The sequence below is a fragment of the Pelophylax lessonae genome (assembly GCF_965119305.1).
Source record: "Pelophylax lessonae genome assembly, chromosome: 8".
Taxonomy (NCBI): Eukaryota; Metazoa; Chordata; class Amphibia; order Anura; family Ranidae; genus Pelophylax; species Pelophylax lessonae.
Window position 1 is genome coordinate 5,008,922 of NC_138775.1, and position 15,053 is coordinate 5,023,974.

The 15,053-nt window shown below is 43.6% G+C and overlaps 1 protein-coding gene across 1 annotated transcript in view; it reads left to right on the forward strand.

Annotated features, from left to right (window-relative positions):
* The window catches only part of LOC309561706 (uncharacterized protein), a gene marked incomplete at its 3' end in the record, with an annotated part of 68,456 nt that overhangs the window by 18,467 nt on the left and 34,936 nt on the right, over positions 1 to 15,053 (forward strand). The window contains exons 7-9 of the mRNA XM_082265692.1: positions 1,448 to 1,602; positions 5,266 to 5,289; positions 14,556 to 14,621. Of these exons, the coding sequence (XP_082121818.1) occupies positions 1,448 to 1,602; positions 5,266 to 5,289; positions 14,556 to 14,621 (245 nt within the window). The remainder of the gene's footprint in view (positions 1 to 1,447; positions 1,603 to 5,265; positions 5,290 to 14,555; positions 14,622 to 15,053) is intronic.

Here is a 15,053-nt window from a genome sequence, read left to right on the forward strand (position 1 = left end):
CAACCATACAATCCCATATACACAATCCTATAAACGCCCCAACCATACAATCCCGTATACACAATTCTGTACCCACCCCAACCATACAATCCCATATACACAATCCTATACCCGCCCCAACCATACAATCCCATATACACAATCCTATACCCGCCCCAACCATACAATCACATATACACAATCCTATACCCGCCCCAACCATACAATCCCATATACACAATCCTATACCCTCCCCAACCATACAATCCCATATACACAATCCTATACCCTCCCCAACCATACAATCCCATATACACAATCCTATACCCACCCCAACCATACAATCCCATATACACAATCCTATACCCGCCCCAAACATATTCCCCCCAAAAAATGTAAAAATCAAAATTTTTTAACATTTTAGGCCAATTTGTTTTCTGCTACATATTTTTGGTAAAAAAAAATCGCAATAAGCGTATTTTGATTGGTTTGCGCAAAAGTTATCGCATCCACAAACTATGGGAAATGTATGTCATTTTTATTGTTTTTTTTTTAACTAGTAATGGCGGCGATCTGCGATTTTTTTTTGCAGGACCGCGACATTGCGGCGGACAGATCGGACCCTTGACATTTTTGACACTTTTGGGGGTAGCAGTGACATTACTACAGTAATCAGTGCTATAAATATGCACTGTTACTGTAAAAATGACACTGGCAGGGAAGGGGTTAACTTTTATTGGTGATCAAGGGGTTAATGTATGCCTGGTGCTTACTGACGTGTGTGGGGGGAGGGGACTGTGTGACACAGACACAGATCGCAGGTTCAGCTATGCTGAATCCTGTAATCTGACCCTGCCTGTCACTTAGGAGATCCGCCCGCTTTGTTTACACAAGCGGGCGGATCTCCACACTCGATCCCCGACGATCGGGGAAGAGCGGCGGTGATCACCGCCTCTCCTCCCCTGGCCTGACTCCCGCTGTGACTGAATACAGCGGGACCGAGCCTCCGGTGGCGCGCGTGCGCCGCCCACAAGGGGAGGAGTCCAGCGACGTAGGTCGACGCTGCTGGACGATATCGAGCCACGTTGCCGCAGTAGGGTCAACGTGACCGGTCAGCAAGTGGTTAATGGTCAGCTATTGACTTTTTCTTTTTTTTTTTCTTTTAAGCTATAAGTATAAGCTTTAGCTTTGAGTGCGGTTTTTAGAGTGACAATAAAGGAATAGTCATATACTCCACCTCTTCCTAGACAGTCCCACGGCATTCTCAGGATAGATGGGAATCATAATACCCTCAAGCTCTTCCTGTTCCATTTTGAGGGTTTGCCCCAGCTGTATACAACAGCTCCTCAAGAATGACCACATTCCCATCATTGATGAGTATAAAACATAAGAAGTGTAAAATTTGTGTAACTTCACCCTGATGTATTTTAACCCTGGCTCCTCCTTCTCTTTGCTTATCAATTACCAGATGTGGAATAATTCCAACAATGGAAAGCGGTCAGACCCTGGCCTTTGAATGTGATGGCATGGTTGGACAACATGTGACCATCTTCATCCCTGGAAAAAATAAGACATTGACTATCTGTGAGGTCCAAGTTTTTGCACTACCGAGTGAGATCTCCGGTAATTATTTTTATTTTATTTTCATAGAAAGCATAGTATGAAAACAAACTTTCAAATAATAATAGTTGCAAAAGAACCACACTACTCTAAACTCCAAAATCCCCTTCAGCTTCTGGTGAACTAGGTTATTGGCCATAGGGGCCCATCCCCACTCCGCGTATCTTCCATACAAGAAACAAAAAGGCGCATGCCAATGACCTTCACCCAGTGTGGAATTGTATTTTTTTAAGTAGGTATGCTGTGAGTCCCCAATAAGTACCACCTTAGTTGATGCATTTCACCCATACGGGTTTAGTTGTATTTCTCCAAATAAGCCCATAAGGAGGAAATGCATCAAGGAAAAGCAGTTTTCAAACTTTCAAATCAATCCTAAGACAACATTGCCTTTAATACGAGGAAGGTGTCCATCACAGAAGAAATTGTACTTAAAGTTTTTAGTTCAGTTTTGCAAAATAGGCATTAGGTACTGTTTGGTAGTCCATTTGAAGTTGGGCGGGGGGGGGGGGGGGATATGCTCAGGATAAATTTGTAATCCTAACCCTTAACAGAACAAGCTTTTGAAATATAACTCTAAAAGCCCATGCCCCTTCAGGTCTGGTATGGGTTCTACAGAAGGACGCCATGCAAAACAACTAGAAAAAGAACATGGAGTCCCTGCCAAAATCCATACCAGATCCTTTTCTGAGCATGCAGCCTTGCTGCCCAGGAAAGGGGGGTACAAGCCTGCCCCCTGGAACCCTAGCAGGCCATATGCCTTCAAGATGAAGAAGGGATCTTGTTAAGTGAGACCCCCTTGGCAAAGGACATTGTCCCCATGTTGATGAGGACAAGGGCCTCTTCCCTGCAACCCTGGCCCGGTAGATGCGGGGCTCTCCAGGTGGGAGGGGCTTATTGGAATCTGGACTCATAATTAAATATAATTGTATTATTAAGCTCTTGTTATTGGAATTCTATTGGAATCTGTAATCTTTAATAATAAGGGGACCCCGAGATATCACCCCCCTCTCCTGTAGCTGTACTAAAAAAAAGTGGAAAGTAAATAAACACATGCACCCAGTTTTCCACAAGTCATTTTATTAAAAAATGTGATGCCCGCCGACCCGCTAGAAGAGAAAAATCCTGCAATCTGCTACCATCGCTCACTGGAAGCTGAATTACATCTCTTGGTCCCTACCCTAACAGCGAGCAAAGGGGAGGGGTCTCCTAGGGGATGTAATTCGCAAAATATGTCCATGTGGCTAAATTTGCTATCCTTGCCCCTTTGTTTACATGGCCAAGGATTCCAAGTCTGTAAATTAATGGTGCTGGATGATGTCACTAGTTGGTAGGGATGTGGCGGGTGCTGGCATCTGATGCTTCCTTAACCACTTTATCACCGGAGGATTTTGCTGTCTTACGTCTGGGCCACTTTTTGCGATTCGGCACTGTGCGAATTTAACTGACAATTGCGCGGTCATGCAACGCCGTAACCAAACGAAATTTACGTCCTTTTTTCCCCAGAAACAGAGCTTTCTTTTGGTGGTATTTGATCACCTGTGCGATTTTTACTTTTTGCGCTATAAACAAAAAAAGAGCGAGAATTTTGAAAAAATAACAATATTTTTCAAAAATTTTTATATGAAATTCCCTCCCAAAAAATGTAAAAATAATTTTTTTTTATCATTTTAGGCCAATTTGTTTTCTGCTACATATGTTTGGTAAACAAAAATCGCAATAAGTGTATTTTGATTGGTTTGCGCAAAAGTTATTGCGTTTACTAACAAAGGGAAAGATTTATGTCATTTTTGGTGTTTTTTTTTAACGAGTAATGGCGGCGATCTGCGATTTTTTTTTTTTGCGGGACTGTGACATTGCGGCGGACAGATCGGACCCTTGACTGACATTTTTGACACTTTTGGGGGTACCAGTGACATTACTACAGCAATCAGTGCTATAAATATGCACTGTTAGGCTCCATATACACGGGACGTTGTTAAAAGTCCCTTTGAATGCTGGAATTTTTAGGACGTTTGAAACGTCCGTTCAGTCGCGTTTGAACCCGCGTTTAGCGGGCGTTTAGCGGGCGTTTAGGGGCGTTTGCATTTAGAACCGTTCCTAGAGGTCAAAAAAATGATTCCCCTTTAAAATGGAAAAATGCGAACGCTAAACGCGGGTCATCGCGTTCGGACGCGTTTGTGCGTTTGAAACACCGGGAAACACACGTTCGAACGCAAATAATTGCGTTCTAAAAAAAGTCCCTGAACGCAACTGCCTGCAAATGACTGTAAACGACCTGGTGTACATGGACAGATAAGATAAAATGTAGATGGGTTCAGGGGCTTCTGAAAAAAAACGCCCAACTGCTCCTAAACGGCCATTTCCAGCGTCCCGTGTACATGGAGCCTTACTGTAAAAATGACACTGGCAGGGAAGGGGTTAAATTTATTGGAGAGGGAGGGGTTAATGTATGCCTGGTGCTTACTGACATGTGTGGGGGGAGGGGACTGAGTGACACAGGGACAGATCGCAGGTTGAGCTATGCTGAATCCTGCAATCTGACCCTGCCTGTCACTTAGGAGATCCGCCCGCTTTGTTTACACAAACAGGCGGATCTCCAGACTCGATTCCCCGACGAATGGGAAAGAGCAGCGGCGATCGCCCCTGCTCCTCCCCTGGCCCGACTCCCGCTGTGACTGAATACAGCGGAAGCGAGCCTCCAGCGGCGCGCGAGCCTCTGGCGACGCGCGAGCGCCGCCGAGAAGGGGGAGTGTCTGCCGACGTAGGTCTACGTCGTCAGACCTACAAGAGCCACTTTGCCGCAGTAGAGCTCTAGTGAGCAGCGGTAAAGTGGTTAAAGTGGATATAAACCTGATTCATGAAATCTGACCTGGGCACATATATCTGTAGTGTTTACCTATCTCTCTTCAAAGCCCTAAGTCCCGTGGCTTTCTCCTGTTCCGTTCTTCTGTTATCAGCTTCTGACAAGTTCTCCGTCAACTGAGATAAAACCAGGCTGATTTTTGTGTCGGGGTTGGTGCTATAAATAGATTAGCAGAGAGTTGGTCTATTCACAGCACGTCCCTTCCTTCCTCTGCCTATGTGGAGAGGGGGTGTGTGCCTTTCCTCCAATCAGCTGTCTCACAGTGCATAGCCAAACGTCCCTCCCACAGGTCAATCAGATAGAGAAAACAGTATCGAAAGTTGAAGACAGCACATATAAAGGAAAAACGTATGTAGGGAGATTTATCTCATTTCTGTGTATCATCTGAGGCTCTGCACTTCATTGGGTGTATGTGAGGGTTTACATCCACTTTAACCATTGACAGGAAGTGGTCATGTATAGTAGCAGAAGAAAAACTGTTACTATATATGTGACATTCGGCACCCATCAAATGAGCAAAAAGTCGGGGGTTCAGATGGATGGCCAAACTGGCAACGTTTGGTCGGAACTGAAAGCTCAAAGATCATCTCTATTCATAATGTAGAGTAACAGGTCTTACTTTTCAGAAAAGCTCCACCTTCTGTCAATAAAAACCAATCCTTGAGATCCATTCAGGGACTTCGCCGAGGCTGATGATGTCATCATTCTGATGCAATCAGGAGGAAACATTAAAGAACTGAGTATTAAAGTCTTTGTTATACTTTATTTATTGACTTATTGCATTTCTTTTTTTATATTCCTAGATGACACCCCTGTGATAAAAGACTGTAAGTCCATTTATGTATTTATTCATTTAAATCATGTTCTTTAAATTCTTATATTTTCCAATAATAGGAAAAACAGGATTGTGTGACTATTTATACCCATCAGCCATAAGTTGAGTAGGTCCCCCTTTTGCCACCAAAACAGCCATTACCCGTCCAGGCACTAAAGATCTATATAGAGGAATCAGGACTTCCTTCATCCTGCTGGTGACCCCTCTAATACAAAGATCTACAGTGCCTTGCGAAAATATTCGGCCCCCTTGAACTTTGCAAACCTTTGCCATATTTCAGGCTTCAAACATAAAGATATAAAACTGTAATTTTTTGTGAAGAATCAACAACAAGTGGGACACAATCATGAAGTGGAATGAAATTTATAGGATATTTCAAACTTTTTTAACAAATAAAAAACTGAAAAATTGGGCGTGCAAAATTATTCAGCCCCCTGAAGTTAATACTTTGTAGCGCCACCTTTTGCTGCGATTACAGCTGTAAGTCGCTTGGGGTATGTCTCTATCAGTTTTGCACATCGAGAGACTGAATTTTTTGTCCATTCCTCCTTGCAAAACAGCTGGAGCTCAGTGAGGTTGGATGGAGAGCGTTTGTGAACAGCAGTTTTCAGTTCTTTCCACAGATTCTCGATTGGATTCAGGTCTGGACTTTGACTTGGCCATTCTAACACCTGGATATGTTTATTTGTGAACCATTCCATTGTAGATTTTGCTTTATGTTTTGGATCATTGTCTTGTTGGAAGACAAATCTCCGTCCCAGTCTCAGATCTTTTGCAGACTCCATCAGGTTTTCTTCCAGAATGGTCCTGTATTTGGCTCCATCCATCTTCCCATCAATTTTAACCATCTTCCCTGTCCCTGCTGAAGAAAAGCAGGCCCAAACCATGATGCTGCCACCACCATGTTTGACAGTGGGGATGGTGTGTTCAGGGTGATGAGCTGTGTTGCTTTTACGCCAAACATAACGTTTTCCATTGTTACCAAAAAGTTTGATTTTGGTTTTTTCTGAGCAGAGCCCCTTCTTCCACATGTTTGGTGTCTCCCAGGTGGCTTGTGGGAAACTTTAAATGACACTTTTTATGGATATCTTTAAGAAATGGCTTTCTTCTTGCCACTCTTCCATAAAGGGCAGATTTGTGCAGTATACGACTGATTGTTGTCCTATGGACAGAGTCTCCCACCTCAGCTGTAGATCTCTGCAGTTCATCCAGAGTGATCATGGGCCTCTTGGCTGCATCTCTGATCAGTCTTCTCCTTGTATGAGCTGAAAGTTTAGAGGGACGGCCAGGTCTTCGTAGATTTGCAGTGGTCTGATACTCCTTCCATTTCAATATTATCGCTTGCACAGTGCTCCTTGGGATGTTTAAAGCTTGGGAAATCTTTTTGTATCCAAATCCGGCTTTAAACTTCTCCACAACAGTATCTCGGACCTGCCTGGTGTGTTCCTTGTTCTTCATGATGCTCTCTGCGCTTTAAACGGACCTCTGAGACTATCACAGTGCAGGTGCATTTATACGGAGACTTGATTACACACAGGTGGATTCTATTTATCATCATTAGTCATTTAGGTCAACATTGGATCATTCAGAGATCCTCACTGAACTTCTGGAGAGAGTTTGCTGCACTGAAAGTAAGGGGGCTGAATAATTTTGCACGCCCAATTTTTCAGTTTTTTTATTTGTTAAAAAAGTTTGAAATATCCAATAAATTTCGTTCCACTTCATGATTGTGTCCCACTTGTTGATTCTTCAAAAAAATTACAGTTTTATATCTTTATGTTTGAAGCCTGAAATGTGGCAAAAGGTCGCAAAGTTCAAGGGGGCCGAATACTTTCACAATGCACTGTATTTAACATGTTCACTTTCTGCCTAATATATCCCACCCACTTTCAGATGCCATTGTAACCAGGTGTTATCCACTTAGCCTGTCAGTGGAGATAAAGTTATGGCTGATTGGGGTATATTCATCGTTTACTGTTCTGGCTGCAAAATGTAATCTTCGTTATTATTATATGTATCTTTTTACATTCATTATTCTGTGCTATGTATCTTTTTACAGCTGTCGAAGATTTCGGGGAAACACCGCAATGGACATGTAAGACTTCTTTCTATAAAATCCTATTCCTGCACATTGAGGAATTCATCACCTGTGGGGCATTAACCCACAAAACATAGTTTAGGATGGTGTGGGGAAGGGAGGTGACCATTGTATCTCCAGGATGGAAAGTGAGGGAAATACCAACAGCAATGCAGAGGACAAAATTTGAAAAAAAAAAGTTTGTCTGGAGCCTCACTTTGTTTTTTATCTGCATGGTAACACAAAATAGAAGGGGCACTTGTTCTGTAATGCCCCGTACACACGTGCAGATTATCTGAAGACTTTTGTCTGCAGACTTACCAAAACCATATAATATGAGGTCAAACCTAAACACTTTCAATTTGTATGCAATCCGGCAGGCCCTTGCACTACATAGAAAAGGTAAGTCTGCAGACAAAAGTCTTCAGATAATCTGCATGTGTGTATGGGGCATAACATGCCTCCAGTGCATTCAGCAGGGAAAAAGAGAGTCCCGGCCTCCACACACCAAGCAAACCCAGCCATTATACAGGTATTGTGTATAAAATGAAATAAGTGCGCAGGATCAGCAGTGTGAATAGCTGCAACCTTCGAACCAAATGGTGATCAAATTGTTTAGAAAAGAAATCAGGTGCGCTAAAATTCACTGGTGTCACAAATCAGGAAAAGGTGTGACACTATAATGAGTGTCCCCCATATACCTGTGATGTGTTTCCAAAATTGATGTGCACTTGAACGGGTGTACAGTAAATACTATGCACCCTGGTGCATATACTTGGGTGTGTTATGGTGAATAGGTGATGATAAATGGATAATGTGATACCAACATAAACCAACAAAGTGCACAAGTAATTCAAAGAAAAAGTGTCCAATATTTCAATGGTTGCCACCTCAATGTATAGTCCATATACATATAAAAGTGCATAAAGTCCCAATCGTCCCCTCACAGGCTAAAGTAAAATCCACTCTGTGGGTTCCTCTAGATCCGTGGGGTGCAGATGGGTTCCACCACCTTTGTGGGGATTAGCCCCTTACCATAGAGAAAAGAGGTTAAGGACGGATAATCAGCCCAGTAGTGTCTTGGGAATTCAGGGAGGTCACCATGAAATAATCAGATAGTAAAGGCCCGTACACACGTACCGATCGTCGGCATACAAACGTCGGCGGACGAAAGATCTGCCGATTGTACGCTTGTTAGTATGGTGCCTTCCGACAGCTGTCAGCGCACATTCTGCCGACAAGAATCTTTCATGCAAACATTAAAATTTTTGTATGCCGACACCAGAGCGGCCGATTGTTCGCCAGTCAGTACAGAATTCGGCAGACAGACCGCAAATTTGCAAGACTGGGCATGCTCAGAAAAGAAAAAACACAGGGAAAGTTAACCATCACATGACATCACTTCTGCAGTCAGCTGTAGTCGGCGGACAAAATTCTTGTGCTGTCTTTGCACTTTTCAACAGACACCGACAGCCCGGGGACAAAAGACGGCCGATCGGTCGGCCGACGATCGTTACGTGTGTACGGGGCTTAAGTGTGGCCTCTTAACAGATCGCTCAAACCAAAAGGCGACTGTCTCACTGATCTTTCTGTGTCTCAACCCAATCCCGGTCCACTCTTGTTCTGGGTGTTACTCTCCGCACAGGTGAGGGCTTCCACGTGTATCTCACAGAAACAGAATCAGACCATAGCGCAGTACCTTTGACAATTTATTAAAACAAAAGTATCCAATGCACTTACAGTTAGATGTTAACTAATGGACACAGGAAACCGATACTGATATTGGAGAGGCCGTGGCCGCCTGCAGTGCGGTCCTCGGCAACTTGCGATGACGATGCGGCGCTCCTCTGTGACGCGTTTCCACTAAACAGTCGTCTACGGAAATAGGAGTAAGCCAGCACCGCCATCATCCGCCCTTAAGTATCCTGATGTACGCCGAACTTCCGGTGTCTGCAATGTATGTCTTCCCCAGTGCACACAGGAAGTGACTTCACACCCGGGTCTGCCTAGGAGACTTCCTGTCTTTGAAGAAGGTAAACATCCGGATTAAAGGCCGGGGATGTCACCGTTCTACTGAGCCTATCAACAGCTGAATTGTAGGCGAAATAGGACTTGCAGCGACCGGAAGCTGGGTCTTAAAGAACTGAATGTATACATAAAAAAGATAATCCAAAGCACGATATTCCATTCCGCTGTTTTGTAATACAGCGGTGGAACATACTCTGCTAATTAGGTAACATACACCAATTAAAATCATAAAACAATAAAACAATGTAAAATTGCCTTATATTGTATCTTAAGCTTAATAGGCAATGGGTAAAAGCTCTAAGAAAATATGAAAGCCAATTGGGACTAATTCATCCGACTAATCGAATAGAATCATGTCCCAATGTAGGATGGGGAAGATGTTATGAGCGACTATTCTAATGGATCTGGTACGTGTTCAGCTATTGTTGATAAATGCATAGTAGGTGTTCAAAGGATCATTAACATAATACGTAATAAAACTAAAAAACACTAACAGCGCTATAAAACAAGGGACATTCGTGCACTCGCACAAGCCCGTAGAACAGTATATTCAAAGTTCCATGGAGACTCTTGTATCTCCCTGAGTCTTTTGTTCAAGGGAAAGGTGTGAGGGACCTGGAATGAAAGCACCACACTTCCACCACCGCCAAGTGCTCCCCCCCTGTAATGGGAACTCACCAGATAACCGGTGTAAATGAGCCCTTCACAATAAACCACCTCTCTCAGGGTACACGTCTCCAGAACCGAATCTCTTTGCCTTCTTATCACAATGGTACTCCGTCCACCCAAGCATATAAAAATGAACAGAGTGGGGACAAACAATAGTGTAATTCCGCAAATATAGTTTTATTAAAATCACACATAAAGAGCCCCTCTCCCCTCAAGATGTCTACTCACAGGAAGCCAGACTTAACCACTTGCCGACTGCCTAACGCCGATCTACGTCGGCAGTCAGCCCCTCACAGGCAAAGTGACGTAGGGCTACGTCACTAGCTTGTGAGGGTCTAGGGAGCGAGCGCGTGCCCCCGGAGGCGCGCTCCCGCTCCCGCGTGGTCACGGACCCCCCCGCGCGTGTGACCGGCGGACCCGATGTCCGCCGGTCACTCGGCGATCGGCGGGGGAGAGGGAGAATGTCAGGCAGCTTGTGTAAACAAGCCACCTGTCATTCTCCTCGCTGTAAAGACACTGATCACACGGATCTAGTATGTAGATCCGTTGATCAGTGTCCTTACAGCTCAAGCCACAGCCAATCACAGTAGAAAGCACGCCCCTAGGGATACACACAGCCCCTCCCTCCCATATAAAGTTAACCCCTTCACTACCAGTGTATTTTTACAGTAACAGTGCATATGTATAGCACTGATTACTGTAGAAATGTCACTGGTAACCCCAAAAGTGTCACAAATGTCAGTCAAGGGTCCGATCTGTCCGCCCCAATGTCGCAATCCCGCAAAAAAAATCGCAGATCGCCGCTATTACGCGTTAAAAAAAAAACAACAAAAATGACAAAAATCTTTCCCTTTGTTAGAAAACGCGATAACTTTTGCACAAACCAATCAAAATACGCTTTTTGCGATTTTTTTTTACCAAACATAGGTAGCATAAAACAAATTGGGCGAAAATGTTAAAAAATTTTGATTTTTACATTTTTTTGGGGGGGAATTTCATATAAAAAAATGTGAAAAATATTGCTATTTTTGCAAAATTGACGCTCTTTTTTTGTTTATAGCGCATGATCAAAAAATCGCACAGGTGATCAAATACCACCAAAAGAAAGCTCTGTTTGTGGGAAAAAAAGGACGCCAAATTTGTTTAGGTACAGCGTCGCACGACCGCGCAATTGTCCGTTAAAGTCACGCAGTGCCGAATCGCAAAATACCCCCTGGTCGGAATGGGGGTAAAATCTTCCGGGGCTTAAGTGGTTAATGAAGGCATGTAGTACGCTTAATGACCACCAAATCCAGATAGACCACTTGCGTTGCTAAGGAAGGTGTCCAGCGTATGTAGTACGATGTAATGGCGACCGCTGGACACCTTCCTTAGCAACGCAAGTGGTCTATCTGGATTTGGTGGTCATTAAGCGTACTACATGCCTTCATTAAGTCTGGCTTCCTGTGAGTAGAAAGTGGGGGGTGTCATGGCGCTCTTCTAATATCCCAAGGTGGTACAAGGAATGTGGGTGGATGGGAGGGGGGGGGGTTATGGGGCTGCGTGGGGGGTAACAAAGTTTGGTACTGTAGGGAAGCTATAGTCCGCGGCAGCCGGCTGAAGCGTGGAGAAGCCCTGAGAGATGCAAGAAAGGAGAGAGCGGCGCCAGCTTAGTATAGTACAAGTTTATTTAACACTGTTAAATTGGTGACTCACTGTCCGAGGTTGGGTGAGACCGGTACACAAAGACTGTTAGGGTCATCCATCTTCCTCTTCCAGGATAGTGGTCATAGGAAAAGGTGGTGAGGTTCCAGAGGTATAGCCGAGCCGCTGTGGGGCTGCTAGTTGTCACTGGCCGCGGCGGAGCATGCACAACAGGGCTCCGGCTGCCGACTTCTGATCCCTGATGACATCACTTCCTGGCAGGAGAAAAATAGGGGTTGCACGCGTTCAGAGCATCCGTGCTCCTTCGTCAGGCGATGGGAGTGTCTCAGGTGGGGCAGGGAATTTATACCCTGTTGCCGGACTAATTGCAAAGACATCTGTCTGTGGGGGGGTGGAGCCAAAAGACTCTAAGAAAGTCATCTCAGTAAAAACACAATTGGGGATACATGTCTCTAGGAAATCCATAAAAGTACATAAAAATACATAAAAATACATGATGGTATTACATAAAAGAGGACTTATAAGAATAAATCCCATAAAAACAATACTGACATGGCCATGGGGAAAATAGATCGGTAATGTGTGTATACATCTACATGAAAAAACGGTATTGGAGGGAAAAAATGTAAAGATAAAAAAAAAAAAAATAAAATAAAATAAAATAAAATAAACATAAAAATAAAAATATATAAATAAAAATAAAAATAAACATGAAAATAAAAGTAAAAATAAAATAAAAATAAAAATAAATATAAAACTAAAACTAAAAATAAATATAAAAATAAAAATAAAAATGAAAATGAGAATAGAATACACACATTTATTTATATATATATTATTTATATATTTTTATTTTTATGTTTATTTTATTTTATTTTATTTTTTTATTTTTTTTTATCTTTACATTTTTTCCCTCCAATACCGTTTTTTCATGTAGATGTATACACACATTACCGATCTATTTTCCCCATGGCCATGTCAGTATTGTTTTTATGGGATTTATTCTTATAAGTCCTCTTTTATGTAATACCATCATGTATTTTTATGTATTTTTATGTACTTTTATGGATTTCCTAGAGACATGTATCCCCAATTGTGTTTTTACTGAGATGACTTTCTTAGAGTCTTTTGGCTCCGCCCCCCCACAGACAGATGTCTTTGCAATTAGTCCGGCAACAGGGTATAAATTCCCTGCCCCACCTGAGACACTCCCATCGCCTGACGAAGGAGCACGGATGCTCTGAACGCGTGCAACCCCTATTTTTCTCCTGCCAGGAAGTGATGTCATCAGGGATCAGAAGTCGGCAGCCGGAGCCCTGTTGTGCATGCTCCGCCGCGGCCAGTGACAACTAGCAGCCCCACAGCGGCTCGGCTATACCTCTGGAACCTCACCACCTTTTCCTATGACCACTATCCTGGAAGAGGAAGATGGATGACCCTAACAGTCTTTGTGTACCGGTCTCACCCAACCTCGGACAGTGAGTCACCAATTTAACAGTGTTAAATAAACTTGTACTATACTAAGCTGGCGCCGCTCTCTCCTTTCTTCCTGTGAGTAGACATCTTGAGGGGAGAGGGGCTCTTTATGTGTGATTTTAATAAAACGATATTTGCGGAATTACACTATTGTTTGCCCCCACTCTGTTCATTTTTATATGCTTGGGTGGACGGAGTACCATTGTGATAAGAAGGCAAAGAGATTCGGTTCTGGAGACGTGTACCCTGAGAGAGGTGGTTTATTGTGAAGGGCTCATTTACACCGGTTATCTGGTGAGTTCCCATTACGGGGGGGAGCACTTGGCGGTGGTGGAATTGTGGTGCTTTCAATCCAGGTCCCTCACACCTTTCCCTTGAACAAGAGACTCAGGGAGATACAAGAGTCTCCATGGAACTTTGAATATACTGTTCTACGGGCTTGTGCGAGTGCACGAATGTCCCTTGTTTTATAGCGCTGTTAGTGTTTTTTAGTTTTATTACGTATTATGTTAATGATCCTTTGAACACCTACTATGCATTTCATTTATTTATAACAGCTGCTTAGACTTTATGTCATCTCTCTTTTCATCAAGTTGTTTATCCAGGTTCTTTTGTATAGCGCAGGGTGAGTGAATATATGTTCATAGGGGACCTTGGCTAGACACATATCTTTCACTCTTATTGTATATTGTTGATAAATGCATTGATATCCAGATCTACATTATGTCCTAAGGGGCGGGAGATCTTTAGCTGATATATCCAGAAGGTTTCCCTTCTGGATATGGTCCTCTTCAAATTGCTTCCTCGCCAGTATAACAAAATGAAAAATACCTGTATAACGGCCGAGTTTTTTTAGTGTGCGGCGATTGGGACTCTTTTTTTCCTGTTGAATACACAGAGCCAGGATGGGCTCTTCACACTGAGCCGACACCCACAATGGAGCCCACCGGATTCGGACAAAGGAGTTTGAGTGGTGAGCCGTATGCTTTGCATGCCTGTAGTGCATTTGGCATTATGTGCAGTTTTGCACAGCATATACCCCCTAAGGTGACTCACCCTCTAGTGCAGTGTTTCTCAACTCCGGTCCTCAGGGCACACTAACAGGCCAGGATTGCAAGAAAACTTAAATACATCACAGGTGATATCATTTGCTGCTCAGTGATTGCAGTATTCTAGTCTGCATCTTCCCAAGGAAATACCTAAAATCTGGCCTGTTAGTGTGCCCTGAGGACCGGAGCTGAGAAACACTGCTCTAGTGTGACAGAAAAAGAGGCATGCCAATGATTTGTTAGGTTGCGCAACTTCAAAATGAAGTAAACTGGTGCAAAAGAACCCCGTACTATCTTTCCCTTTTTTCCTTGCAGTTGACTATCTCTGGGGACTTTTCGGTGATGATGATGATGGTGATGACATCGACTTTCTTGATGACAGTGAGTATTCTTTTGATTTGGTTGGAGGGGAAATGGGATAGAATCCTTTGTGACATATGCCTCGTTTCCACTGAGCGGAACGGTTCGGATCGGTTCGGTACGGTACGCTATTTTGGGTGTTTCCATTATGAAAGTGGCCCATACAACCGAACCAAACCGCACCATTCCTGGTCCTGCTTCAGATGTAGGGCCATAGGAAATGGTACGGTACGGTTAGGGCGGAGCTACTGGCGTCACACGATAGATTCCCCTGATTGGCGGACAGGAAAACTTCAATGCTCACGTCAAATGAAAGAGCAAAACAAACCCCTCATTTGGTGTAAACCCCGCATGGTCCCTGGTGGCCCGACTTGCAGTGGAAACGCTCACCTGAATAGACCGGACCATTCTAACCCTTCCAAACTGTACCGACCCGAACCGTTCCGCTCAGTG